General features: G+C 42.0%; 3 protein-coding genes and 1 long non-coding RNA gene across 8 annotated transcripts; all 4 read right to left on the reverse strand.

Moving 5' to 3' along the window:
• Positions 1 to 2362: 2362 nt before the first annotated feature.
• Positions 2363 to 4195, reverse strand: LOC139530272 (putative nuclease HARBI1). 2 transcript variants are annotated; one of them, XR_011665995.1, is made up of 3 exons: positions 3438 to 3616; positions 3230 to 3341; positions 2363 to 3135 (listed from the first exon to the last, which is right to left on the reverse strand). XR_011665995.1 is itself a non-coding variant. In XM_071326520.1 (3 exons), the coding sequence occupies exons 1-3, from the start codon at positions 3689 to 3691 to the stop codon at positions 2765 to 2767; spliced, it is 552 nt and encodes a 183-aa protein (XP_071182621.1). In that variant the 5' UTR covers positions 3692 to 4195; the 3' UTR covers positions 2363 to 2764. The 2 variants fall into 2 exon arrangements, 1 of the variants encoding a protein (XP_071182621.1); XM_071326520.1 differs by lacking the exon at positions 3438 to 3616 and adding an exon at positions 3623 to 4195.
• A 3214-nt stretch (positions 4196 to 7409) lies between these two features.
• On the reverse strand, positions 7410 to 21569 carry LOC139530274 (tripartite motif-containing protein 16-like). Of its 2 annotated transcripts, XM_071326522.1 has the most exons (7): positions 20799 to 21569; positions 19936 to 20031; positions 11255 to 11488; positions 10990 to 11137; positions 10740 to 10799; positions 8270 to 8340; positions 7410 to 7971 (listed from the first exon to the last, which is right to left on the reverse strand). In XM_071326522.1, exons 1-7 carry the CDS (start codon positions 21378 to 21380, stop codon positions 7912 to 7914), a joined length of 1251 nt encoding a protein of 416 aa, XP_071182623.1. In that variant the 5' UTR covers positions 21381 to 21569; the 3' UTR covers positions 7410 to 7911. The 2 variants fall into 2 exon arrangements, with proteins under 2 accessions (XP_071182623.1, XP_071182622.1); XM_071326521.1 differs by having other exon boundaries at positions 7410 to 8340.
• Positions 15571 to 19928, reverse strand: LOC139530276 (uncharacterized). The gene is made up of 2 exons (XR_011665996.1): positions 18528 to 19928; positions 15571 to 17377 (listed from the first exon to the last, which is right to left on the reverse strand). It is a non-coding gene; the product is annotated as an uncharacterized lncRNA (long non-coding RNA).
• A 531-nt stretch (positions 21570 to 22100) lies between the features above and the next one.
• Positions 22101 to 27511, reverse strand: LOC139530275 (kxDL motif-containing protein 1-like). 3 transcript variants are annotated; one of them, XM_071326526.1, is made up of 5 exons: positions 27317 to 27511; positions 25654 to 25735; positions 24969 to 25121; positions 24406 to 24452; positions 22101 to 24019 (listed from the first exon to the last, which is right to left on the reverse strand). In XM_071326526.1, exons 2-5 carry the CDS (start codon positions 25725 to 25727, stop codon positions 23757 to 23759), a joined length of 537 nt encoding a protein of 178 aa, XP_071182627.1. In that variant the 5' UTR covers positions 25728 to 25735; positions 27317 to 27511; the 3' UTR covers positions 22101 to 23756. The 3 variants fall into 3 exon arrangements, with proteins under 3 accessions (XP_071182627.1, XP_071182626.1, XP_071182624.1); XM_071326525.1 differs by having other exon boundaries at positions 25654 to 25752; XM_071326523.1 differs by having other exon boundaries at positions 25654 to 25796.
• Between the last annotated feature and the right edge of the window lie 231 nt (positions 27512 to 27742).

Below are 27742 nucleotides of genomic sequence, written 5' to 3' on the forward strand. Positions count from 1 at the left end.
GACTTGTTATGCACATTTTTATTCCTAAACTTATTTAGACGTGTGTCGTGGAAAATTGCAAGATTATGTTATAATGCTTGTATTACATTATAATAGTTGTTACATTCGACAGAATAGAGTATTGCGTGTGTGTTCCACTGAGGATTGGCCTCTATGAGATAGCACTGACAGAGGAGATTTAGGATGTCTTTGGGTGATAAAACCTAAAGAGCATTCCAGATAACATGAGGTAATGGTTCTGTGCTATGAAGTACCAGGAACGAGATTAGAACCTCGTTTTAGAGACCAAACTGAGCAATAATTTATAGTGAATGCTATCTGGCTAAGGGATACTCCTTTCTCAAGTAAAAGTCTCTTTGTGAAGAGTTCCTAAGATCTGTGGTTCGCCATGTAGGTTGAGAGGGGTGTATCTTGGCTATAAAAGATCTTTGTAATTTTCTGTAGTCACTTTTCAATGGTTCATTAGGGATAGCGCATCATTGAAAGTCAAAAAAGGCTATTGCAAAGCTCTTATTATTATTAAAGATGTCATTTAAGTATAACTCTGACTGGTGTGTAGTTTGTAACTCTCCTCATTTGGTAATGCAGAAAAATGCCACCACATTTGCTATAACAGAAGTGTTGAATACTCATTGACTCATGGCTTTACATTTTTTTTTCTTTTTACATTTCTTAAAACATAATTCCACTTGGATATCATGGGGAATTGTGTAGATCAGTGACACAAAATATAAATGTAATCATTTTAAAATTCAGTCTGTTACACCACAAAATGTGGAAAAAGCTAAGGCGTGTGAATACTTTCTTAAGACACTGTATATTTACCATTTGTGAGTGTGTGATATGGGGGTTGGAGACATGTTTATTTTGACATTACAAAGAAACTTTTATAAACAATAGCAACACTGTCATGTTGCACTGAGCCTTGCTGTTGGAAAACCACATCAGTGTCCAACTTTCGGCTTTCTCAGAATCACCGCCTCTGATTTCACTCCTCGACTTTCATCTACACTCGGTTGCTTTTGCCTTACCACTCAAACGAGCCCATGGTGAAAGTTGATGGGAGATTGTGGGGGGGTTTGAAAATAAAGGAGAGCCGCACACTCTAAGAGCTCAGATGCAAAAATGTAATGTCCAACGTTTCGACAGGCAAGCTGTCTTCATCAGGGTATAATCACGAACACTGCACGGTGACTCGTTTATATAGTGTCAAAAGACACACACACACACACACACACACACACACACACACACACACACACACACACACACACACACACAGGTGTCTGTAATCATGGCCAAGTATGGCCTAATATCATTGGTCAGGCCATACTTGGCCATGATTACAGACACCTGTGTGTGTGTGTGTCTGTGTCTTTTGACACTATATAAACGAGTCACCCTGCAGTGTTTGTGATTATACCCTGATGAAGACAGCTTGCCTGTCGAAACGTTGGACATTACATTTTTGCATCTGAGCTCTTAGAGTGTGTGGCTCTCCTTTATTTTCAAGTTTTCCACTCCGCTAGCCAGCACCTCGCCTAAATAGGTGTGAGTTTCTTTTTCCTCTAGATTGTGGGGGGTACCTTAAAAAGAGCTGGTTGGATAGAGAGTTATTTGGTTACTTTCCTTCCAGGGGCCTGTTGCACAAAACTAGGATAAGGGATTAAGCCAGGATATCTTGGTGATCCTGGCTCAATTGATCCGTAATCCGGTTGCACTAAAGATGGATAGGGGGCAGGAGGATATGTTATGGTATAAATTACCATGGAGATTTATTCTGTGGAGCTAGCCTGCTCCAGACCAGGCTAAATTCCAGGATCTATTTAATCTCATCCCTAATGTCAGTCAGCAGTCACCACAAATGGAAACCAATAGTTATTTCACTGCTCACTATACATTGTTATCACATATAACTAGACCCACTGTTATTATTTAAACGTTTGTGATCATTAATTTCAATGATTTTGGATAAAAAATGATTTTTAGATGATGTTGCTATCATTAGATAATTTACAGTTTCCCATAGACTATAAGGCTATATATAAAATGATAGAATATTAGGGCCACAGAGGGGGAAAAAACACAAGTCATAATATTGTAACCAGTTGTTTTAAAGGAGGACAGTTGTTAAAATGACAGATGTGGGGCATTTCGTGAAATTGTACTTCAGTATGGTTTCATAAACAAAGACATGCTGATGTGCCAGAATATTAAGTATCACATTGTCATAAGTATCAAAACTGTAAAAACAATATGTAGCTTTTCTGCAGAAAGAACCAGCCTCATAAATTTATGACTTTATCCTTTTTCTTCAGTGTGGCCCTAGTACTCTGTCATATAAACAAATACACATTCCATATGAATATAAAAACACAATGTGTAACATTATGTTCCTTTATTGAATAAGGACAAAACAAAGCAGGTAAACCATCAGCTCCTTTCGAAACTGAAGTCACAGTGACTCTACAAGATGGAAAGCACAGAATCCAAGCATATTATACAAAATGATACATACACATTCAAAGGTCTGTATATAACACACCCTGCATGTCTGCACACTAAAATAAATGCAGGACAAATCCATACACATCAACTGAACAGACAAATGAATGGATGCAGTAGCCTCCCTGCAGCCTTGTATTACACACAGTATACCGCACAAACATCATAAGAGGCCAAATTCGTCAAAAAACGAACCCAAAAAAACCCAAATTCCTCTGCCACCGCAGGACATATTTAACCAAAATTGAAAGCACACATACTAACTAAAATAATTCAACACATATTGGTCCCTCAGCAGCCGACCACTGTCGTCATCAGGGAAGATTGCCGGATTGTCCCAGTCCATGGCTGGTGGCACTCTGGGGGCCCTCTCCTTCCTCAGGCAGGCCACATTGTGGAGGACAGCACAAGCCACAGTAATATCACATGCCCTAACAGGGCTGACCCTTAATTTGTGAAGGCAGTGAAAGCGTGCCTTCAGGAGGCCAAAGGTCATTTCAACTCTGGCCCTGGTCCTGGCATGGGCATGGTTGTAGGCCTGCTGTGCTTCCTGGGGGTCTGTGAAAGGTGTCAGGAGAAAAGGCTGGCAGCCATACCCCCTGTCTCCCAGCAACACACCAGAGAATTCACCTGTCAACACAAAATCTCATCATTACTACCTCATAAACACAGTGATATTCTTGACACAGCCATGATGGTTATAAATAGGGGTTGTGTGGCTTACCTTGTGATAGGCACTGATAGATTTCAGAGGCCCGAAAGATTCTGGAGTCATGGACTGAGCCAGGCCATTTTGCCACAACATTGCTGATCACACAGTCAGCATTGCAGACCATCTGAAATCATAAGATGAGGAATATTACACCAATCAATGCACATCACTGGCAATGCAGAGTGTTCGTCAATGGACAATATCAAAAAGTTATGTTCACCTGAACATTAATGCTGTGAAAGGATTTCCTATTCACAAAATCGGCCTCATGGGCACCTGAGGGGGCTTTTATCCTTATGTGTGTGCAGTCCACTGCACCAATGACATTGGGGAAACCTGTCACACAAAGTAATGAGTATCCTACTATGTGTTAACAGTTGTCCTGTAATTTGTAGATCCTCTTACCTGCAATCCTATAGAACTCCTCTTTGATGTCACAGAGTCTGCTGTGGCCAGGGAAGGAGATGAAGACATCTGCTAATGCTTTGATAGCCAGACACACACTCCTTATTGTGCGGCAAATTGTGGCCTTGTTCAGCTGTTCTGCATCCCCCACTGAGTACAGGAAGGCTCCACTAGCAAAAAAGCGCAAGGCCACACAAACCATTTGCTCCACACTCAGTGCATGGCTCCGTGCAGTGCGGTGCTTAATCCTGGGACCCAGTAGTCTGCATAGATACCTGATGCCATCTGCAGAAAACCTGTATCTTTCATATAGATGGTCATCAGGGAAGGCCAGTGGGTCCAACCGGTCCCTGAAGACCCTTTCTCGCCTGAAGGCTCTCCTCAGCACAAGTGCTTCTTCATCCACCACATCTCGCACGAATGGGCATGCCATTGTCAGAGCAGAAAGGAACACACAATTTTGGGCCTTCATATAGGCTAGTGGCCACACCTGGTGCTGGGGGGGTGGGCAAAAGAGGGCGATGCCTTATAACGATGACTTGGTTGTACTGATTGCTGGGGAAATAAAAAAAACCTTAGAAAGATGCCACCGTCCTGTGTGCTCACAATAAGAGCTCATATGTCATGGCTCACTTGATAGCATCTGGGTCCTGTAAAAGAAATTAGATTTTTTGATTTTGATGAGGACTCCTCACCATTGTAGAGTAAATAGTACTTTCACAGTCTTAACATGATACCTCATGCCTTCTGGAATCCAGAGAGATGGTCTCCTCCTCATCATCGTCTCCATCATGTGCTGTTGCACTGGGGCCTTCACCCTATCACATTTAATCGGATTCATATTGAAGCTAGTAGACAAGACATGCCAGGCCTACAGTATGCCTTTGATGGAGTACTCACTGGATCAGCATCGTCTGGTGCTTGTGCTGGTGGCTCTAACAGGAACACAGTGCTGCCAGACACTGCAAGGCAATAGGTAAACCAAAGTCAGACAGTCCAAATTGATTCAATATGAATGTGGTTGTATCCCATGTAGAGATGGAAGGACATACCTTGAATGAAGCGGGTGGCATCTTGGGAGGAACCTATGCTTGTCTCTTTCCCCCCAGGGATCCCCTCTAAGACGGGCCTGCCTTTATTTAGCTCCAAGGCCATGTCCTCTGCTGGGGTAAGGTCAGCCTTTGGTGACCCACCACCCGTGCCTTGTCTGTGGGTATTCTTTTTCACTGCTAAAACAGTACAGACAATGTGTGAGCAGGCACCTTCTGGGTACAATATATGCTTGTGCTTTGTTAAATATTAGTCAGGGACCATACCATTCTGCAGAATGTTCTTGTATTTGATTTTGACCTGCTGCCATGTCCGTTTTGGCCCGTTCATGTTTAATCTCACACACACACACACACACACACACACACACACATTTAATGGAGTCACACTGCAAAAAATTACTTGGTATTTTTGTCTTGTTTTCAGTAAAAATATCAAAAAATGTATCATAGCTTTATACAGTGTGATGGAGTTACTTTACACAATTTCACTCATATCTGCAGTGCATTTCAATTAAAAATTTAACCGTTTCATAATTACAGTACAACTGCATTTTTGGAGATGTGAATTAAATATTTGAATTGTAATTGTGATGTTTCAGCGGAGCGGTGAGTGTGTAATTGTGCACTACTTACGCATTCAGGCGGTCTGCAATACTTTGCCACGCTTTTTCTCTTTGCTTTATCACTGTGGCGGTGTTGCCTTTCTTCTTAATTATATCTTTTACCTCCTCGTATGCCTCCATGAGGATTTGTGCTTCCGACGGGGAAAAGTACGCGGCTCTAGTTGCCATGGTAAATCAGTTAATCTGTGATCTGTGGCGGGGTCTATTTGAGTGAGCCGTGAGCGCGCACCTATCCAGGATTGGTTTCACCTGGCTTAATGAATCCGTGTCTGCTCATCCTGGCTTGGTCTTTGTGCAACCAATTAAGCCTGGACGCACATGTTTTGGCTTCATTGAGCTCAGCTGAGTCATTTATCCCGGATGTCTTAATTCTACTTTTGTGCAACAGGCCCCAGTTCTCTGCTGCCTGCGACTGGAACGAATTGCAAAAATCTCTGAAGTTGGAGACTTTTATCTCCCTCAACAACTTTAAAAATCTGCTATCCGAGCAGCTAACCGATCGCTGCAGCTGTACATAGTCCATCTGTAAACTACCCACCCAATTTACCTACCTCACCCCCCATACTGCTTTTATTTATTTACTTTTCTGCTCTTTTGCACACCAGTATCTCTTCTTGCACATGATCATCTGATGATTTATCACTCCAGTGTTAATCTGCTAAATTGTAATTATTCGATTTATTGCCTACCTCATGCCTTTTGCACACATTGTATATAGATTCTCTTTTTTTTTTTTTTTTTCTACCATGTTATTGACTTGTTTATTGTTTACTCCATGTGTAACTCTGTGTTGTCTGTTCACACTGCTATGCTTTATCTTGGCCAGGTCGCAGTTGCAAATGAGAACTTGTTCTCAACTAGCCTACCTGGTTAAATAAAGGTGAAATAAAAAAAATAAAAAAAAATAAAAAAATGTCATGCTAATTTATTAAATTATGCCCATATGTATATGCAAATCAGTTGTTTTCAAACATTATTATTCTATCAATATAATAACAGAACATATAAAAGGGCCATATATGGTTTAAAAACGTTGGCAAGTATTTTTGATATTTCACAGTCAGTCCCACCAATGTCTGAATTCCACTGATTTTCTGTCTCTCATACAAATATTTATTTGCTGTAATAGTCAATATTTGACTGATTTTTTTTTCTCATTAAAAATGGTTAAGTATCTTACTCCATTATGCAGCTGTTACATTTATCAGAACTGTATTTTGGACCTTTTTATCCATTTTGACGACCGTTGCTGATGTTGGTAGGGGGTCTGTCTGCATTATGGGGATTCAGTTCTATGGCCAATGAAAGCACTGTTTCCTGTCCAACTTCAGGTAACTTCTACCCAAACACACTGCATGAAGGGAATCTGGAGCATTTCTTCTTCTTCACATTAATGGCCACAAATACTCTGGTGTTCTGGTGGATATCTTACAGGTACAATATGAGAACTTCTCTTCAGCAGTCTAATAGTCAAATTTGAGAATTCCTTTAACCCCGTTTACCCCATCTCATTTGAATGGGTATCAATCTAGTCATTGCAAAGGAGAAGACGAGAGTTCTTTCAATCTTAGCATTCAAGATTTTCAGTGATTTTTGTGACCATAAAAGTGAAAGTTCATTACATTCATGTTGCATTGTTATTATGGATAAATAGTGATTGCTGTGTCTAATTTCACTCTGCCAGTAATGGAGACAACACTGAGAGAAAAATAAACATTTACTGATATAAGCCGAACTCATCTTTGGTATAGGGCTCAGGGGCAATTTAGACCTGTAAAAAACAACTTTAGTAACAGGGGCTCATTAACATATTTCCCAGAGTTCTATTGATGGTGTCTTCCACTATTAGTGCGATTTCTGTATCAGTTAGGAGTATGATTTATGGGCACTCGTATGAGGAGCATTGTATAAAGCTTCAGTGTAATAATGGATAATCATATTGGAAAACAAATTATCTGTGTAAAAACAAAGCCTTGGTTCTATGAACTAGTTCGACAGTAAAAGAGAAGTTTCCTTCACTTTTTACTGTTTGTGCTGAGGTATAAGGTACCAGGCCTGGCCAGAAGAGGGCAGAAGTGATGTCACTGGACAGAATAGAGACAGACAACTCCCAACAAATCATTCTCACTTTTAATGAACTAATATAGTAGAGTAGAGCATAGTATACATACATTATTATAATATGATAAGTCAAAGTTATGGCTAGTTATGGTTAGTAAAGTACAAAGTGACCGGTATCCTACCCTACTTACATCACAAAGTCTAAACACATTGTCTTACGGTTTGCATTGAATATGTTGAACAGCAGCTGAACTTATTGTTCGCTGTACACACAGGGAGATGCCAATCAACAGGGCTTTTTCAACGTTTTCAAAAAGTACAAAAATGACCGTCCCACTTTACAATGTGTTCCTAAAACTTTTCCATTTGCACAGTAGTTCCATAGGGAAGTATTGTAATCTAGGTTCACATTTTACACAGTACATATTAAGTTAGTTACTACTCAAAAATGGTGTCACTATCCTCACAGATGAACCAACCCCAAACCCAGGGTAGAGGGGCTGAGTGAATGTGGTCTTGACTCCGTGAAGGAGGGTCATGGTGTCTGAGACGGTCACGCTGTAAAAGGACAGAGTTCCTGCCCCGTGGTCCAAGTACACTCCGACTCTGGAATCTGAGTGGATGGCAGGGATAGAAGTCTCTTTACCATTATGGTAGAAACAGCATCTAGATGCAGAGCAGTACAACCTCCAGGACTGGTCATTAGCACCAAACCAACACTCACAACCACTTCCTCTCCTGCTGATCCCTTTATATGAGACAGCTACATCAACCTCCACCCCGGTCCACTCTACCTCCCAGTAGCAGGGTTCAGACACACTCCAGACACCCTCTCTACACAACACCTGTTTCCAGTGGCTAAATCTATGTTCATGGTTGGGATAGGCCTGGATCTTATGATTCCTGGTCACCTTTCTGTTCCCCTCAGACAGACACAGGAGTTGATGTGCTGTGTTGGGATCCAATGTCAGCGGGCAGCAGTCTAGGAAGAGGAGAAATAGTGTCAAATTATTATATATATATATATAAGACCCTGTGAATTGAAGGTTATTTTATTGACAAGCCAGTCAACCAATCTCTGCTCCCATATGTTGGCCAATCACCTTCTTGGCGCTCTTCCCTTGGGTGTTAGGGGAGTTTTATTTTCTCTAAAAGAGCGGGAAATGGGCATACAGGAGAAGAGATGACCTAGTCAAGTTGATAAGTGCATCCACTAAACTGTGTAGGCTTAGTGTTTGAATAATGTTTGCTATGCTAACATATTCATGCTACTGTTTGGTTTTCGCCTTCAATTCATTGCTTAATAAAATGTTAACAATTTCCGGGGGGGAACAAAAACGGTTACTTTGGAGGTGACTACAAGTATTTGAATAAAGATCTGAGAAAGCAACTACTTTTTCAAAATATTTGAATACAGATCTCAGGAAGTGACTACTTTTCTGAAACTATTGGATTGGCTGCCTTCAACTAATGGCAGGGCTGTATCTGGAACTGCATGTTGAAGATGGAAATAGAATGAGTAGAGCACACACAATCTAATATACTATTCCAAGACATGCATCTGTTGGTCACACTGTTGGTACCTTTACAAAAAAAAGGTAGGGGCGTGGATCAGAATACCAGTCGGTATCTGGTGTGACCACCATTTGCCTCATGCAGTGTGACATCTCCTTCGCATAGAGTTGATCATGCTGTTGATTGTGGCCTGTGGAATGTTGTCCCACTCCAAATGGCTGTGCGAAGTTGCTGGATATTGGCGGAAAATGGAACACGCTGTCATACACGTCAATCCGGGGCATCCCAAAACGTGCTCAATGGGTGACATGTCTGGTGAGTATGCGGGCCATGGAAGAACTGGGACATTTTCAGCTCCTAGGAATTGAGTACAGTTTCTTGCAACATGGGGCCGTGCATTATCATGCTGAAACATGAGGTGATGACAGTGGATGAATTGCAGGACAATGGGCCTCATGATCTCGTCATGGTATCTCTGTGCATTAAAATTGCAGTCGTTAAAATGCAATTGTGTTCGTAGCTTATGCCTGCCCATACCATAACCCCACCGTCACCACGGGGCTCTCTGTTCACAATGTTTATCAGCAATCTGCTCACCCACGTGGTCTGCAGTTGTGAAGACTGTTGGATGTACTGGAAAATTCTTTAAAGCGATTTTGGAGGCAGGCTTATGGCAAAGAAATGAACATATATTCTCTGGTAACAGAGCTGGTGGACATTCCTGCATTCAGCATGCCAATTGCACTGCCTCAATTTGGGACATCTCACCAGGAGGGATGTAAACACATTTGTGCACATTTTAGAAAGAAGCTTTTTGTGCATATGGAACATTTCTGGGATATTTTATTTCAGCTCATGAAACATGGGACCAACACTTTACATATTGCGTTTATATTTTTGTTCAGTGTATACATACACAGTACCAGTCAAAAGATGACACACCTACTCATTCAAGGGTTTCTTTATTTTTACTATTTTCTACATTGTAGAATAGTGAAGACATAATTATGAAATAACATATATGGAATCAAGTAGTAACCAAAAAGGTGTTAAACAAATCAAATAGCCACCCTTTGCCTTGATGACAGCTTTGCACACTCGTGGCATTCTCCAAACCAGCTCATGAGGAATGCTTTTCCAACAGTCTTGAAGGAGTTCCCACATATGCTGAGCACTTGTTGGCTGCTTTTCCTTCACTCTGCGGTCCAACTCATCCCAAACCATCTCAATTGGGTTGAGGTCAGGTGATTGTGTAGGCCAGGTCATCTGATGCAGCACTCCATTACTCTCCTTAGTCAAATAGCCCATACACAGCCTGGAGGTGTGTTGGGTCAATGTCCTGTATGTATGTATGTATGTATGTATGTATGTATGTATGTATGTGCTTAGTTTTACCCTAATACAAGGGCCTGAAACTCATACAATCCACATCAAATTGAACCAAATCCACATCCATCATTACCATATTTCCCAGCATGCTCTATATAAACCATATTCGACTACCTCAAGTATTTGTAAAGTTGGTATCTTCAAATAAACTACAAAAAAAACGATTTTCTGCCCAGGTCTGGTTGGAGAAACATTTTAAGCATCTGTTTGGTTCTTATTGGACCACTTGTGGTGGGTCAGATCCCTAACAATCAGTGTTCTATAGCAGTCAGTGTTCTATAGCAGTCAGTGTTCTATAGCAGTCAGTGTTCTATAGCAGTCAGTGTTCTATAGCAGTCAGTGTTCTATAGCAGTCAGTGCTGTATGAGTATATAGCAAGTGAGGTCTCAGAAGCTGACCGCTCAGAATGGTTTAAGCTAGCTGTTATTTTTTTTACAAAGTGAGTGAACATGCATTGTGTGTGTGTGCTTTACTTACATTCTAAGAACTCCTCTCTGGTCTCGGGCTTAGAAGGGCGAACGTTTGGAACTTTAGCCACTATAGGACACAGGCACACCCGTCATTAGGAGGCTATGCAACAAGTTTCAGGAGGGCAACGTCACTCAGCGATGCTAACCTAGCCATCAACGGTACAAACACCACAAATCATACTGCATTAATCTCTACAGAAGGCACAATAGCAAACATACAAGAGCACTTATGAGCTTGAAATATGGCTTCTACCAACCTTTCCCGTATATTCTGTCCATTTCCTCCTTGCAGATGTCTTGTAGTCGCTCTTTCAGTTCACCGAGAAATTTCTTCACATGCTTAAACGTGACAATGATGCTGGGTGTACCCTCAGATCCAACAGGGACACAGAGTGACTGGAAATGCTACGACATTGAGAAAGGCTACGGTTATTTTATTTCAGCACATTTCACTTGTTTAAGAGTTCTAGACCTAGTCATTGAAAAGTCAGCCGTGAGTGACATTTAAGTTAGAGATGTCACCTGGAGGAAATGGATGTGATCTTCTGTGTGTGACAGGTGCTCCAGCTCAGCATCTCTCCACCTCAGTCCAGCGACCTCCTGCTCCAGTTGCTTCAGATGCCTTTTCGCTCGACTCACTTGAGCCTTCTCTTGGGCGCTGATCAGCTCCTTCACCTCAGAGCGCCTTTTCTCAACGGAGTGGATGAGCTCAGTCAAGGTCCTCTCACTGTCAAACAATTCCGCTTGTGCAGAGCGCTGTTAGGACACAAAGAGGGGATCTATTTCAACCATGTAAGAAATTGTATAAGATATTGGTAACTTGTTTTAACCACTTCTCAACATAAGCTATTCTTGGCACAACATGCACCCATCCCCACTACTTTGTCAGACCCACACACACATCCCCTCCCCCATGAATAGGGCCTGTGAAAACAAACGCACATGCAGGATGCCTTTGGATGTGACTAGGACAAAGAACTGTGTGAAAAGCCAATGGAATGTCGACATCAGGCCGAACAGGACTACCCACGACCCAGATCGACCAATCGGAAGGCCAGACGACAAGATCAACCTACTTTGCTTGTTGCCTATATAATCTGTATGTACTGTTTAGAGGGCCCTCTTCCGACGATTCAATACGAGTCAGACAGAAGGAGCCGTGATGCACGATTTACTAAGATATTTTTACATATCAATAAAAGGCCTTATTATATAATAATCCACCTCGTCCTATGTCTCTACTTGATCTCCTGTCTCCAATAAACGTTTTACTAACAGAAACTTGGTAAGCAGAGGATGGTTGTTAAAACCTTTTGAATTTGGCCCATAGAAAGTTCAAGAGACAGGAGGCGAGTGGGAAAAAGATTCCAGAAGGAGAGGTGACCTGTCCGAAGGAGATCGCGATTCAACTCACCCAGGAAACTGATCAAAGAGCTCGAAACTATAAGGTAAGCAGATGCCTGTTTAATCAAAATCTGTATATTGTATTATAGCCAATATCTAAATTGTGATCAGGATTACTGGGGTGAGTATGAATTGCTGTTATATTTATGTGAAATTGTGTAGAATCTAAGGCATTGTGTAAAGATATCTAAGTAATAAAAAGACTTGTTCACACAGTCTGGCACTAGTCGATATTTGATCGACTAGATGTACAGTGAAGAATAAGCTTTAAAAGGACTCAAATAGTCGGGCCATAGCTTATATCAGCTAGGGGTTACCGTGAGGAATCCATAAATAAAGATGAGATCCATATAGTCGGGCAATAGTTGAATTGGCAATCAACTAAAGTGTTACCGTGAGGACCCATAGAAAAAAAAAAAAAAAAATTGAATTAGATTCAAATAGCCGGGCCATAACTGATAAGTGATCGGATAGGGGTTACCGTGAAGAATCTAATGTGAGATCCAAATAGTCGTGCAGTAGTTGAATTGGCAATCAGCTAGGTGTTAACGTGAGGGGTCTAATGTGATATTGTATGCTCAAGTTGTGTTAGCGAAATTAATGGTAGAAGGTATTAAACCTGAAACACTCCAAATCAATGTGGGTAATGGAACGTTCCACGAGGCCGATTGCCACTGATTAGCCATATGCTAAATTGAGGCTGTGTGAAAGGGACCGCCGAGTTAGAATGGGTGGGCTGTTCTGAAGCAATTTTTCTGCTGATGAGTTGACTTGATTTTTCCCTCTCGTGCTGCTGGGATTGACTTAAGGATTAGAATTCATTTGATAATTATTCTAGAAGCGCTAGGATACACCATATATTGTCCCAAAAGGACACGTTTGAAATACTTTGGGAAAGTATTTAATTAATTAGTTAGTTTTTGAGTTTTTAGTTTTTTTTATTAGTTTTTGAGAAAAATGAGTCCTAGAATTAATTAAATATTTATTCTAGAAACGCTTGAATATACTAATATATTGTCCCAAAAGGACATTTCTGAAATGTTTTGGCAAAGTATTTAAATAATCGAAAAAGTGAAAACGAATAATAACTTTTTGAAAATAGTTCCTAAAATTATTATTATATTTAAAATAGAAGCGCTCGATAATACTAGTATATTGTTCCAAAAAGATATTGCCGAAATACTTTGGGAAAGTATTTAATTAATTCGCCAAACATAAAGCAATAAAATTCTTTGTGCACAAGGGGGAGACAGACACCAGAGATAAGACTGTGTCAGCACCAGAGATACATCGCTAGTTTTGGCCAGTGACGGGCTAAGTGCACCAAAATAGCATAGAGCCAGACATAGCTTAACGACAAAATGGCCACGACCACCGTTTTAATAAAAAAAAAAATCATAAGACACACAAATATAACAGAAGAGAGAATAACGTAGTCATGAGGTTTTTCACACAACGGTCAGAACAGAACACACTCCAAGGCCCTGAGGAAATCAACCAGGTCTTCCTCTTCTTAATATGACCATGGCCACGACCACCACAAATTCAATGAATACTTAGATCAGAGAATGAAAGACAGATCAGGGGGAAAGATGCAGTATAAGGAAGTTAAGAAGGTGTGGGAAGGAGTGAGGCTAAAATGGACGCAGGCAGGTTACCTCAGTGGGGTGGCCCCATCAAAAGGGCAACTCCTCACTATGGAGAAAGAATTAGAGGAAGTAGTGAAGGAAGGGATAGAAAGTGAAGTTGAAAGGAATAAGAACCACTTATTCAAAAAGGAAGGTACAAAACAGAGGGGGAGAGTAGAGTGTTGATGTATCACTCCTCCAAACTGGACCACATTGAAGTAGGACAAACCACATGCTCCAGGTATGTGGCTGAAGTGGCAAAAGCTATTGGAAAAAACAGCTCATCTGGTAATGTGCCATCCATTGGAAATCCACACCCACCATGGAGTTGCAGCATATCTGATGTGCAAAGAATTCACGTTCAGCACTATTTAAAAAATAAATAAATAATAATAATAATTAAGCAAAAATAACCTTTTGGTAATGGTAGACAGGTTTTCCAAATGGGTCGAGGCAATACCAACAGCACGTGAGGATGCCAGGTCAGTCATTAAGTGGCTGCAGACTGAACTCATACCAAGGTATGGAGTTCCAAGGCAAATCCGATCCGACAAACGGGTCCCATTTCAGTAACCAACACCTGAGACAGGTGGAGGAAAGATTGGGTATTGTGCACAAGTTTGGGTTAGTGTACAGGCCACAATCTCAAAAGCCTCGTGAAACGCGCCAATCAAATGTATGTGCAGGTTTGAAGTTGATTTGGGTTGAAGCCCTGCCCCTGGCATTGATGGCCATGAGAGCCTCGCCAGGTGCAGGCACCCATCTCTCTCCTCATGCTTGGTTCACCAAGGGAGGGAGGTCATATGCCCGCCCTTGATGTACAACAAATTGTAATGTCTGATAATTGACGGAACTTTCTGCAGCTCTCTCCAAACAGATTCACAAGGTCCAAGAAGGGGAGCTGACGAGAGATCCGGCACCACGGAAGGTAAAAAATTGGTGACTGGGTGGGGTTAAAGTCCACAAGAGAAAGTGGCTAGAACCCAGGTGGACTGGACCGTACGAAGTGAGGGAGGTTACTTCACACTCAGTCCAGGTCAAAGGTAAATCAGGCGCACCTTGGCACCACCTCACACATTGCACTCCAGCCCCAATCCCTTCTAGAACACTGACAGAAGTCAGAGCTGATTTAAACAGCTTAAATCCGATTCCAAATGAAGACATTCCTGACTCCGGGGATGCGGCATCAAACTCCGCCTCCCCTGAAAAAGGAACCTCACCCAGTTAGAGGGACATTTCTCCCTCCCTGGGCAAGACTAGGGATATCTGGCCCCTTATTTGTGATATTCCTCCACACACTCATAACTCTTAGAATAAGTCTGGGGGTGGAGAGCTATACAGAGAATGGACAGAAGATGGCAGTATTGCAGCACTCAACGGTCTCCCAGCAAACGGGGAGCCTGTTTGAGTGCTGGTGACAGAGAAAAAACGTAAAACCAATTCGGAGTAGAGAGAATACGTTTAATAACTTATTCAGGTTAAATTTACAGACTAATGATATTATTGTTATGGATTGGCTGGCATGCGATATAAATTTAGCGAAGTATATGGTAAGTTTACACTTTGGAATGGAGAAAGTTGAGAAGTCGATTTTACTTATACGATAGTTTTGCTGCCAAACTTAGTTGGGGTAACTAGATGTTTTGCCTAGAAGCATGAATAAGACAGTCATTTTTGGTATTATATTGGCTAGTTGCTGCGTTCTGAACACAGGTTGAGCGCTAGTAAACGCATATCTTTATTTGAACTATACTAATCTATTTGATAAAAGTACTAAACCTGTATATTTAACATTTGATAATGATTGGCAAATCCATATATTTAACCACAACTTTGAATTTAGCATTGAGTATTATAGGAGGAACGGGATAAAATGTGTACTTTCCCCACCGGGTGTGGCCGTATTAAATTATGCTAGAGAAAATTGGTTGTGTTATTTAGAGGGAAAATGTGTACATTATAGCTTTGAGATACTTTTCAAAAGTTGCTGAAAGTTATTGGTTTTTGTTTAGGTAACACCAGAGAATTCGAACAATAAGTAAACGTATTCTAAACGTGATCTGTTTTCATTATGGGGAACAATGAACGACTCGCAACCTGGTATGGCTGGCAGGGAGTTTTTAAAGGGACAGTACACGTTTATCACAGTTGTGTTACATGAAACATCGGGGAAATTTAAAACGAATGATTTAAGGGTATTATCATAATTATTAGGTTTTGTTTTTGTGGTAAACGTTTGGGTTAAGGGGTTTCCGTGTTCCCAGAGACAAGATATCTTAAAAGAATACACTCATATTGGAATAGGAGTTTTACTTTCTGAGTTTTATTTAGGCAAGGGACTTTGAGAAGATAAAGGGTTCTTTTGGTATGCCTAGATATGGTATGGAACACGAATGTAGGTGTAACCTTTTTGACCTATTTTCGTTGCATTTTCCTGTGACTTGATCACTCACGGGAGAATGTAGTGAGAATAATGAATTTGTGTCATTTGGGATACTAGTTTATAACTCTTGACCATAAGGTTAGCATTTGTTTTGGCCATTAGAAGATAGAGATAGGTTTATTAAGGTTATGTAAGGACTTTAGAGATTGACACTATAAGACATGTTGTTATTTTTAAATCCATTTGGGATAGATAAAGTCAAAACAGTGAGACACTTAGTTAATATTGCAAAAGAACACATAGTTGTTATTGACTATTATTAGAAAAAGGCAGACAGATGGGTCTACCCCGCACTGTTGAGACCTTGAAGGTTTGAGAGTAGAGTGGGGAGGGTGGACCAGGAAATGAGCAAGGTAGGCTGTGAAATAAGAAAGGAGAGAAAGGGTTTAACATATATAAGCAGCACAGATACATTTTAAAGTAGATAAGTCACTTGACAGAGAATTGGAAAAGAATAGATATGAATGTACGCCCAAGGGAGAATTGGATATGCGGCGAATGAAAGGGACGTTTCTATATTATAATGTACTAAGTCATTATTTAGAGTAGGTAAGGTTGATACCTGGCCAGAGCCAGGTATCAAACGGGGGAGGGGTACATTGTGGTCTAGGATAGGATGGGGCCTATTGGATAATAAACTTATTTAAAATTAAAAAAATTCTAGCTAAAAAATAGGCATAGAAGTTAAATATATAATCAGATAGAACAAATGAGATACTGTTTGGTAACCAAACCTGTATGTCCAAGATTTTATGCATTGCAGGTGAATTAAAGGAGAAGGTGATTCACTCGACCTGGGGGCATATCGCACTTGGAGGGGGAGACACACTGACACTGCCGAATGATCACAGAGTTAAGGAGAAGAACCGTTGCTAATAGAGTTCGGGGATCAACTCCTTAATGAAGAATTCCCTGACCCCGACCTTTCCTCACTGTGTACGTTCATAGAAGTGAAAGTGTTGTTTGACCTCTGGCTGATGATGTGTTCTTTGGGAGAGGGTGTGGTTTTACAGGACTGCTTGTAGTCCTGAGCTGTCTGATTAGGATACGATGGGGATGTTACCATCACAGTGCTGCCAGAACCACCACCAGTTCCAACGGACCAGGGTTCAGCCGGCCTCCTCCACCACTTCAAGACCAAGTCCCACGCCATCACCTAAGCTCTCCAATCTAGTACAGATAATAAATATAAAAGACATCTAAGATAGTGAACAATTGGGGACTGAAACTGGTTATGAGGAAAGGGAGAATATGTGGTTGGCCTACAAAACACTTAATAGAAAGGACTGTGTCGTATGTGGACATGCCAGACCTATTCTGGCTGCTCACCCATTTGCCCTAAGTAATGGGGAAGGTTGGATGTGTATATTGGAAAGTTTAAGCCAAATTCAACCTTGTGTAAAACTCTGAGTTTTGTGTTCCCAGAAGTCCCTCCCCAGAAGGTACCGTGGGGAGTTAAGGCATATGGAGGATATTACAGCTGTATCACTGGTACAGGTAGGGGTATAGACTATGGGAGGCTCCCTACTACTACCTGCATCACTAAATCCACTATTAACTAGAGGTGTTGCTGATGTATGGTGGATGTGTGGACCTGCCAGGCGGTTGACCCCATTTTTGAAAGGAAATTGTCGTTGCACATGTGTTTTGGCCAGTCTGATACCACCATTGCCTATTATTGAGGTTATAGCTAACCAACTTCTGGGAGCTGCACATGACACAGACTCGGTACCAACCCAGGAGACGGCAGAACCGTGACGCTCCTTGGTCCGAGGGTACAGATAACATGCACACCAACCTGTTGGGGTCCCAATAGGGGTCCCCCACGAATACCAGACATCAAACAGGAATGATGGCCTGTGGCATCTATTGCCCAGTTTGGCCCAGCTATTGTTGATGCTAAGCAGAATGCTTGGATCAATTATATCTACTATAATCAACAATGATTTGTTAAACTACACCCACACAGTACTTACGGGGATGGCTGAACAATTGGATGCTACCTCTCAAACCAGTAGACAAAATAGACTAGAACTGGACATGATTCTGGCCAACCAGGGAGGTGTATGTAAAATGATTGGAGAACAGTGTTGCACGTTTGTCCCTAAACAATACTAGTCCGGATGGGAGCATTTCAAAAGCTCTGAGTGGGTTGGCAAGGTTATCAGTGGAGATGAAGGGTCTTGCAGGTGTGGAGGAGAGTGGACTGTTCTCTGGCTGGGAGGTTGGTTTGGTAAGTATACTACAATGATGGTTACTGGATTTCTGACTCTAGTTGTTGTTTTTCTTATGCTCATGTGCTGTGCTGCCTGTATCATACCTTGTTTGAAGAAGTCTGATACAGATGTGGCAAGGAGGCTGATACGGAATCAAGCTTTCGCAGGAGAGTGGGCCTGACAGAGGAGGACCCTTGGTTTGCTGTAGTGGAGGTTGTCGAATGAATAAAAAGTGATGTTTGTCCTCCCTGTTGTGAAGGTTTGAAGTTCCCGGGTGGCGACGAGCCCACCTGGTACAGGTTGTATAGAGGGATGGACCTGAGGGTTTAACATTTTCTCGTTTTTTGGTTAATAATGTGGGATTTTTGGACTCAACAAGGCTTTGAGGCGGTCCATGGACAATTGGCAGCTACATCCCTGATGGCATTACAAAATAGAATCGCGGTGGATATGTTATTGGCAGAACGGGGGGGGGTCTGTGCTATGTTTGGTGAACAGTGTTGTACTTTCATTCCCAACAACACAGCTACGGATGGGAGTCTGACTGTAGCATTGGAGGGACTTCGTACCCTTAATGGTAAGATGAAACAGCATTCTGGAGTGGACACTTCTATGTGGGACTCATGGATGGATGCTTTTGGTAAATATAAGACGCTGGTTTCCTCTATCCTAGTATCTATTTCCGTTTTTGCGGGCATTCTTGTACTTTGTGGATGCTGTTGCATTCCATGTGCGCGCACGCTTGCTAGCCGTGTTATCACTGCCGCAATAGACCCTAATCAGGAAAGGGCCCAAATGTTCTAAGGACTAAGGACTAAGAAACTTTTATGTCACGTCTCTTGTGAGACGTGAAGAGGGGGAATTAAAATTTGTCTTCTGACAAATTTTATCCCATAGCTTTGTCTTTTTTACTTTTATGTCACGTCTCTTGTGAGACGTGAAGAGGGGGATTTGTAAGAAATTGTATAAGATATTGGTAACTTGTTTTAACCACTTCTCAACATAAGCGATTCTTGGCACAACATGCACCCATCCCCACTACTTTGTCAGACCCACACACACATCCCCTCCCCCATGAATAGGGCCTGTGAAAACAAACGCACATGCAGGATGCCTTTGGATGTGACTAGGACAAAGAACTGTGTGAAAAGCCAATGGAATGTCGACATCAGGCCGAACAGGACTACCCACGACCCAGATCGACCAATCGGAAGGCCAGACGACAAGATCAACCTACTTTGCTTGTTGCCTATATAATCTGTATGTACTGTTTAGAGGGCCCTCTTCCGACGATTCAATACGAGTCAGACAGAAGGAGCCGTGATGCACGATTTACTAAGATATTTTTACATATCAATAAAAGGCCTTATTATATAATAATCCACCTCGTCCTATGTCTCTACTTGATCTCCTGTCTCCAATAAACGTTTTACTAACAACCACCCTATTCACTTAGCTCTCATCAGGACCCCAGACTGCCTGAACGTAATTAAAAATGTTCCCAACGCTCACCTTCAGAGAGTCCACAGCCTGTCTCAGCTCCTGCATCTCCTTCTCTCTCTCCTGGATTCTCTGCTGGGATTTCAGATTATTTTCCCCCAACTGCTTCTGCAGAGAATATTATCATATGCATAAAACAAATAGTTTACTATCAGGTAGGCCACTGTGCATCTGACAAGATACCCAGAAAACAAAGGCGTTTTTGTCTGACGTTGAAGCCATCTACACTTTTAGTTCTGAAGGAACCGGTTCAAGGAACGGAACCTGAAACTGGAAAATAAGTAATTTTTCAAGGAATCGAAACAGAACCGGGCCAAAGTAATCTCTAGCGTTCCGGAAGTGGAACTGTTATTTTCACATCTTAAGAGCAGCATAATGTTATTTTTTGTTTCTAATGTCTAGTATATAATTCTGTAATTCAGTGAAATGTATGATGCTAGTAATGGCAAAAGCACATGTCTATTCACACCATGATGTTCAGCACTTCAAGCCAAGCCCCCTTCGTGTCCACGCCTCTGGCTCTCTCACCCCTTTGAAATGTCAGCTGCATCTCCCGCTCAAACATCTGACTCGTCAAGCGTGCAACCACTAGCTTAATGGTCTGAAAACTATTGTCAGCTCAAACGGGTTGGGCTTCGCACTGATTGGATGACCCCTTTTCAAATTGAACCTCATCATTCTGTTTTGTATGAGGAACCAGAGACATCAACCTATCAGATGAAACATGTTAAAACAGATTATGTAAAAATCTTTTTTGCTAGTTAAACTACGTGTCTCTACCCTGCTTCTTACGTCTATTCTCACTCGCTGGCCAGGATGCCAGGCTAAAAGAGATGAACAAATGTATTGTGTGATTTGACTGTTCTCATCTTTACCTGTTTTTCAGTCCTTTCTTCTGCAGCAGCGACTATATCATGGCCTTTATGATCATCCATCACACACAGCAGACAGATACACTGCTGATCTGTACGGCAGTAAACCTCCAGCAGTTTGTCATGGCGAGTGCAAATCTTCTCCTGTAGACAAGTGGCATCAATCAACTTGTGTTTTTTCCCTTGGTTGAGGTCATTGTGAAGTTTTAGGTGAGTCTCACAGTAAGAGGCAAGACACAGCAGACAGGACTTGACAGCTTTGAGGTTTCTCCCAGCACAGATGTCACACCCCACATCTAAAGGTCCAGCATAACAGCAAGCAGGAGGAGCAGCTTGGAGTCCGGTCTTCTTCAGTTTCTCCACCAATTCGTTCAGTAGAGTATTTTTCCCCAGAACAGGTCTTGGGGTGAAGGTCTGCCTGCACTGGGGACAGCTGTAGACACCTTTCCGATCATCCTGATCCCAGCTTTCTTTAATGCAGCCCATACAGTAACTGTGTCCACAGGCAGTAGTCACTGGATCCTTCAGTGGATCCAGACAGATTGAACAGGTAATCAAATCCTTATCAAAAACAGCTTCTGCCATGGTGAAACACACTCTATCAGACTGAGCAGCAGAGTCAGAGATATGTTTGTAACTGGTTTAACGGTTTGTTCTGAGCAGAAGGTGTGGCTTCCACTGAATTCGAAACTTGGCTTTTGGCCTGGATCTGTGAGTGATCCATAAGATCAGTGTCTGGCCTGCAGAGGGCATCAGAATCCCTATTCGTCAAGTACAGTACATTGACTTGGTGAGTAGGCGCTGCCAGCAATAGACAATGTACTAACAGAATACAGACACAGTCAATATACAATATACTTACAGTAAACATAACATTCTGGAGTAGATGATTTACAGTGAGGATATACAATTTACAGAGGGGATATGCAGAGGAAGGGATGTGGACTTAATAAATATATACAGTACATATACAGTGTAGTGCAAACGCAGTATAGCGCCGATTAGTATTGCGGGTTATTGATGGCAAGGTGCAGTGTTCAGCTCAAATACAAAGTCTCTTAATCCCCATGATATTAGGTCTGTCAGAAGTTGAGTTTCCATTAGAACCTGACCAATACATTGCATCACCGACATTATCGGCCGATATTGGCATTTTAACGCTATATCGGTCGATAATTCCACCAATAACTGATATTCAATAAATAGCTGATCTGAATGCTTGTGGCCATTCTCATGTCATTCTTGTCACAATGTAAGAAATCAACATTGATTCACAACCAGAAAATAAATCCTGATGAAGGTCGATTAGGGTCAAATTAGTGTAAAATCTTTAATCTGTGTCGCATTAAGATCATCAGTGTTGAAGTTTATTTTCATTACAACCAGAGATAATTGTCTTCTCAGAATGATCACCTGGGGCTACTAATCTAACCCTTTTCAATGTGGCAAGGGAGCACATTTTATTCTGTTTTGGCAGAGTGGCTGCGTGACCTCTCTCTGGACACCTCTTCCCAATAGCTAAAACTCTGTACCTTCTGTGCATGTGCTACGGAACGACGCTCAGCTAGTCTCGAAAATCCCATACCTATGGCTGGAACATTGGTCCACTGTGGGAGGCAACCCGTCTGATGCCCCGCCTCTTCTAAAAGATACATTAAAAGCTGGAGGGTTTTATTTGTTGGGGGGGGGGGTCATATTTCAAGTATTTTAATTGTTAAACAAACCAATTACTATAATTTAGCATTCAAGTTGTTACGTAACATTTACCGTAATCATGATACAGATAAAGACTTAGAAAGCTTAAGTTAGCCACTGCACCGAGAGGTCATTTACAATGTAGCCTAGCACTCGAGCTCAAGTCATCCCAACAAAATAAAATGCATATCTGAGAAACAACGGAAAACAATAATACTGAACTCTTCCATGCAGCAACTAACACATTTTGCATGTTAAACAAAAAAAGTCTGCGGTGGTGAGGTTTCAATTAGAAGCTGACCGATATATTGCGTCGCCGAAATGATCTGCTGATATTGTCATTTTAACGCTTTATCGGTATCAGCCGATAATTCCATGATAAGTAATATTCAATAAATAGGATGGGGGAAAAAGGGTATCTCAAGCTGATCTGAATGTTTGCGGCCATTCTCATCATGTCACAATGTAAGAAATCAACATTAGCAGCATATTTCTTGGACAACTGCTCTTCTGAATGGCAATTTAGGAGAATTCAAATGTGGAAAATGACACTTTCATTTCCCTGCTGTAAAACAGTATATCAGCAGATATATCCGTATCGGTAGGTTTTGTCCCTCAAAAATCAGACCCAAATAACCATATCGGTCAGGCTCTAGTTTTAATAGGGTAAATAACACTGAGGTGTGTTACTAAAAATTTTTACCATATTTTGGTAGGCCGTACTATTGCGATTAGCTGGCTTGCAATAGGCTTACCCATGACCAACAAAGCTCACTACTTCTTTAAATGAGTGAATATTTCCAAGCTCAACCATTATTAATGAGAGACTCCTGTGCACACAAACACAAACAAATGACTAGCTGGGTGCAGTCCTCCTGTGGTCAGTAATTAAGGATTCAGTACTTGAACACAGATTCAAGTATCTTCTTCATTGTTAGTGGCGAGTGATGGACAAGCGTGTCTACAAAAGGGATCTTTGAACACAATCTTGGCGGTTACAGGTGAACAGTAGTCAGTGTGCTGGTTTAAATCCTGACCATCAAATCAGCTTCTGATTCAGAACCGACAAACCAGATAACTGGTCAAAACTCCAAAAGCCAAATCAATCACATTGACCTGCTGCTGCTTCTATCTACTCTACAGGTACTGAGTAGAGCTCTAGGCCTGGGTTACGGAGGCTCTACTCTGCCAGCCCTGAGTAGAACCCTAGGCCTGGGTTACGAAGGCTCTACTCTTCAGGTACTGAGTAGAGCCCTAAGCCTGGGCTTACTCTGCAGGCACTGAGTCCGGGCCCTCGTCCCTCAGCATGTCCGTTTCAGGGCTAGGCAGGCCTTGGTCAGAGGTGGGCGTGTCGGCCTGCTCCTGGGAGAGGTCTTCGGAAAACCGGCTTACATTCGGGGAAATGACGTCGGGGCTCGTGTCACATGACTCGGTGCTCTGCCCCGACATGGTGGCAGCGATCATCGTGGCGACACTGGGCGGGATGGGATCAAACTCGTCGTCCTCCAGGACCGGCGACTCGTGGACGTCTGTGAGGGAGAGACTCAGGGTGACTCTCGATAGTCTAAAGTAGCCTCCATTCTACATTAATTGGAGAGAAAAAAACATCACAGGGGAAAGCAAGTCACCACTAATTTCTTTCCCCATTGTGCAGATGGAGGAAGAAAGAACAGTACTTAATAATATTAAGATGCACCCTCAGAGGCACTGAGGAAACAGACTTACTGAATATGGAATCAAAACATTGAATTACGTTGCGTCAAATACTTTCGAAAATGTCGGATATGTGTAGGTCTAATTAACAAGACGAATAAACTACTGTACTGTGAAAAATGCCTGAATGTGTAACTATTTACAGTAAACAACTTGTCTGTCTGCCAAAGTTGCCGTCATGACTGTAAAATGTCAAACTCACTGCTGAAGGCCTCTGGGTACTGCTTGGCGATCTTGCCCTTTAAAGTCCTGCGTGGACAGATAAAACCATGAATATGTGGATTATGTTCACAGAACAGAAAGAAACCACGAGCTAGAGTGAAAATTGGACAAGAGACAGTATGTGACTGACCGTCACAGTCAGATGAAAGTTTCCATTCGTAGTTAGTATAATATGTACTTGGAGGAAGTATACAATCCACCAAGAAAATAGTTATTAAACAACCCCTTGCCACTTCCCCTAAACACTTTGCGTAGATCTGAAAATTTGATAGGTATGAAAGTAGTTCCCATCTTGTCCCGATAGGCTGGGTGGAGACATTACCATATTGCTTACACTTATCCAACCCGTGTCAGATCTACAGAAAGGATTTCGGGGTAAGGCTTGGGGATGTTTTTGTATGTAGGGTATAAGGGGTCTAGAGGCCGGGTCTAGGGGTAGCCTCATTGTCTTACGTCAGATAGCGTGACGGCAACGGCGTGTCGTGTCAGAATGACGCCATCTGTCAGAAGACAATGGGGGTAGTATTAGGATGGGTCCATCACCTGATTCTCCTAAAGATGCTGTCCAAGTCCTTCTTCATCTCCACCAGGGTGCGCGTGTGAAGCAGGAAGTGTTCGTTCATCTGCTGCAGCCGCACGTTGGAAAGTCCATTGAAGTTGATCAGCATCTCATTGGTCTTCTCAAAGCGGTCCAGCCTGGGAGAGGAGCCAATGTGACGAGCAAGATAAAATAGGCTCTATTATATGGATAATATGAAATTAATGGTGTCCCATTTGTGTTAGTCTTTGGCAAAGCTGTGCCTGTTTTGCCACAGTCTGCACAAGCTGACTAACAGGATTGAGTGTCAAGGAAATGAGTAGGTCTAGACTGTTTTGTTGGTGTAATAAAATCACCTCAGATCTGATTGACCCAAAATGAACCAATGTTGTGCTGTATTTGACTATTGTAACATATTACAGTGAGTGCAAGGCCATCCATCAAGACCCCATGCAGCCAGCTAGTCTGCTCTCTATGTTAGTGTTTCCCAACTCCAGTCCTCAAATAGCCCCAACCGTACAACTTTTTATTGTAGCCCTGGACAAGCACACGAGTTGAATGAGGTATGTTTGTTCGGAGCAATAACAAAAATGTGCGCTGAAGTTGGGAAACATTGCTCTGTGTGAGAAATAGCAATGCTCCCAGCAGATATAGGATGTTCTCCGTGCAGCATTCCGTACTGTTACTCACATGTGCCTCTGGGCTTGGATAATGGCGTTGACATCCTCAGAGTTTACCATGCTAAGCATTCTGTTACAGAACATTCCAGAAGCTGTGGGTTCCATGGTGCTGATGATTAATGGAAAGCATTTGGAAAACATACACCATCAACACTGTGAAGACATGAATGTCAAACAGCTAGGCGTTTGCATTACAAAGTTCAACAAATATGAGCCTGGTAGGGAGCAGGCCTATCATAGTCAAGAAATGCTATGAAGCAGTTACCTTGTTAGCACTGGCAAGATACAAGGCTTATTATGCGTTCGGTTAGTTTGCTTAACAACACTGAACAAAAATATAAACGCAACAATTTCAAAGATTTTACTGAGTTACAGTTCATATAAGGAAATCACTCAATTAAAATAAAATTAATCATGCCCTAATCCATGGATTTCATATGAGTGGGAATACAGATATGCATCGGTTGGTCACAGATGTCTTAAAAAAAGGTATGGGTGTGGATCAGAAAACCAGTCAGTATCTGGTGTGGCCACCATTTGTCTCATGCAGTGTGACACATCTCCTTCACATAGAGTTGATCAGGGTGTTGATTGTGGCCAGTGGAATGTTGTCCCACTCCTCTTCAATGGCTGTGCAAAGTTGATGGATATTGGCGGGAACTGGAACACACTGTCGTACACATCGATCCAGAACATCCAAACATGCTCAATGGGTGATATGTCTGGTGAGTATGCAGGCCATTGAAGAAGTGGGACATTTTCATCTTCCAGGAATTGTGTAGAAATCCTTGCAACATGGGGCAGTGCATTCTCGTCACTATGTCTGTGCAAATTTCCATCGATAAAATGCAATGGAATGTGTTTGTTGTCCATAGCTTATACCTGCCCATACCATAACCCCACCATAGGGCACTCTGTTCAAAGTTGACATCAGCAAACCACTGCCCAGTACAGTCGAAATCGAGATTAATCCGTGAAGAGCACACTTCTCCAACGTGTCAGTGGCCATTGAAGGTGAGCATTTTCCCACTGAAGTCGGTTACGACGCCAAACTGCAGTCAGGTCAAGACCCTGGTGAGGACGACGAGCACGCAGATGAGCTTCCCTGAGACAGTTTCTGACAGTTTGTGCCAAAATTCTTAGGTAGTGCAAACCCACAGTTCCATCAGCTGTTCAGGTGGCTGGTCTCAGACGATCCCACAGGTGAAGAAGCCGGATGTGGAGGTCCTTGGCTGGCATGGTTACAAGTTTACGGCTGGTTGGACGTACTGCCAAACAACCTTTGTTAATGGTAGGGAAATTAACATTAAATTATCTGGCAACAGCCCTGGTGGACATTCCTGCAGTCTGCATGCCACTTGCACGCACCCTCAAAACGTGAATCAGCTGTGGCATGTGTTGTGTGACAAAATTGCACATTTTTGAGTGACAAAGTTGTTCACAATTTGAGAGAGACGTTTTTGTGCGTATGGAAAATGTGTGGGGTCTTTTATTTCAGCTCATGAACGTTGCGTTTATATTATTGTTCAGTGTGCTAAAGCTAGCTGGCTACCATACTAACGTTACCTAACTATGACGGACTAGACTATAGACAGTACACGTAACGTCACCGAGAACAAGCTTAGTTATACAAATATTTGGTAACGGTAAGCAGGCTAGACTAACATACTTACGATTAGATATGTCCCAAACTCGTTATATCCGTGAATTTTCTTTAACACTTGAATGGCAATATACACTCTTACATTAAGCTACTGACATTCACTTTCATAACTGGAGCTAGATGTAATTTAGCAGTCTGTGGCAAAGAGAAACATTTATTTCTGGAGAAACTGAACGCTGCACCGCACTTCCGTGTTGTGGAAATGTTGATCACGTGACATAGGAGAGGAAAACTGTCATTTTCGGTGGCTTTATGCCAATCACAGCAAACCAAAAGTAGTTATTATAATTCTTTTTACCTTTTTTAGAACTCTAGGCAGGGTTGGGGAGTAACGGATTACGTGTAATTACCGTTTTTTTTTAATTTTTTTTTTTACATGTAATACGTTAACGGTAACTGTAGTCTTTACATTACTTGCAAAAATATTGTAAACAGA

Source organism: Salvelinus alpinus, chromosome 9, assembly GCF_045679555.1.
Source record: "Salvelinus alpinus chromosome 9, SLU_Salpinus.1, whole genome shotgun sequence".
In the NCBI taxonomy this organism is placed as follows: Eukaryota; Metazoa; Chordata; class Actinopteri; order Salmoniformes; family Salmonidae; genus Salvelinus; species Salvelinus alpinus.

Excerpts from the sequence above, each read along its gene's own strand:
- LOC139530274 (XM_071326521.1), bottom strand. The coding sequence starts at position 21,380 with ATGGCAGAAGCTGTTTTTGATAAGGATTTGATTACCTGTTCAATCTGT. Across the intron at positions 10,800-10,989 it reads GGACAGAATATACGGGAAAG|TGGCTAAAGTTCCAAACGTT; the intron begins GTTGGTAGAAGC and ends TGTGTCCTATAG. Across the intron at positions 8,341-10,739 it reads CAGAGAGGAGTTCTTAGAAT|ACTGCTGCCCGCTGACATTG; the intron begins GTAAGTAAAGCA and ends TCCTCTTCCTAG.
- LOC139530272 (XM_071326520.1), bottom strand. The coding sequence starts at position 3,691 with ATGTCTTCATCTCCTTCCCTGGCCACAGCAGACTCTGTGACATCAAAG. Across the intron at positions 3,342-3,622 it reads GGAGTTCTATAGGATTGCAG|ATGGTCTGCAATGCTGACTG; the intron begins GTAAGAGGATCT and ends TTATGATTTCAG. Across the intron at positions 3,136-3,229 it reads CTATCAGTGCCTATCACAAG|GTGAATTCTCTGGTGTGTTG; the intron begins GTAAGCCACACA and ends TTGTGTTGACAG.
- LOC139530275 (XM_071326523.1), bottom strand. The coding sequence starts at position 25,784 with ATGTTTTCCAAATGCTTTCCATTAATCATCAGCACCATGGAACCCACA. Across the intron at positions 25,122-25,653 it reads ATCCAAGCCCAGAGGCACAT|GCTGGACCGCTTTGAGAAGA; the intron begins GTGAGTAACAGT and ends CTCCTCTCCCAG. Across the intron at positions 24,453-24,968 it reads AGCATCTTTAGGAGAATCAG|GACTTTAAAGGGCAAGATCG; the intron begins GTGATGGACCCA and ends CTGTCCACGCAG.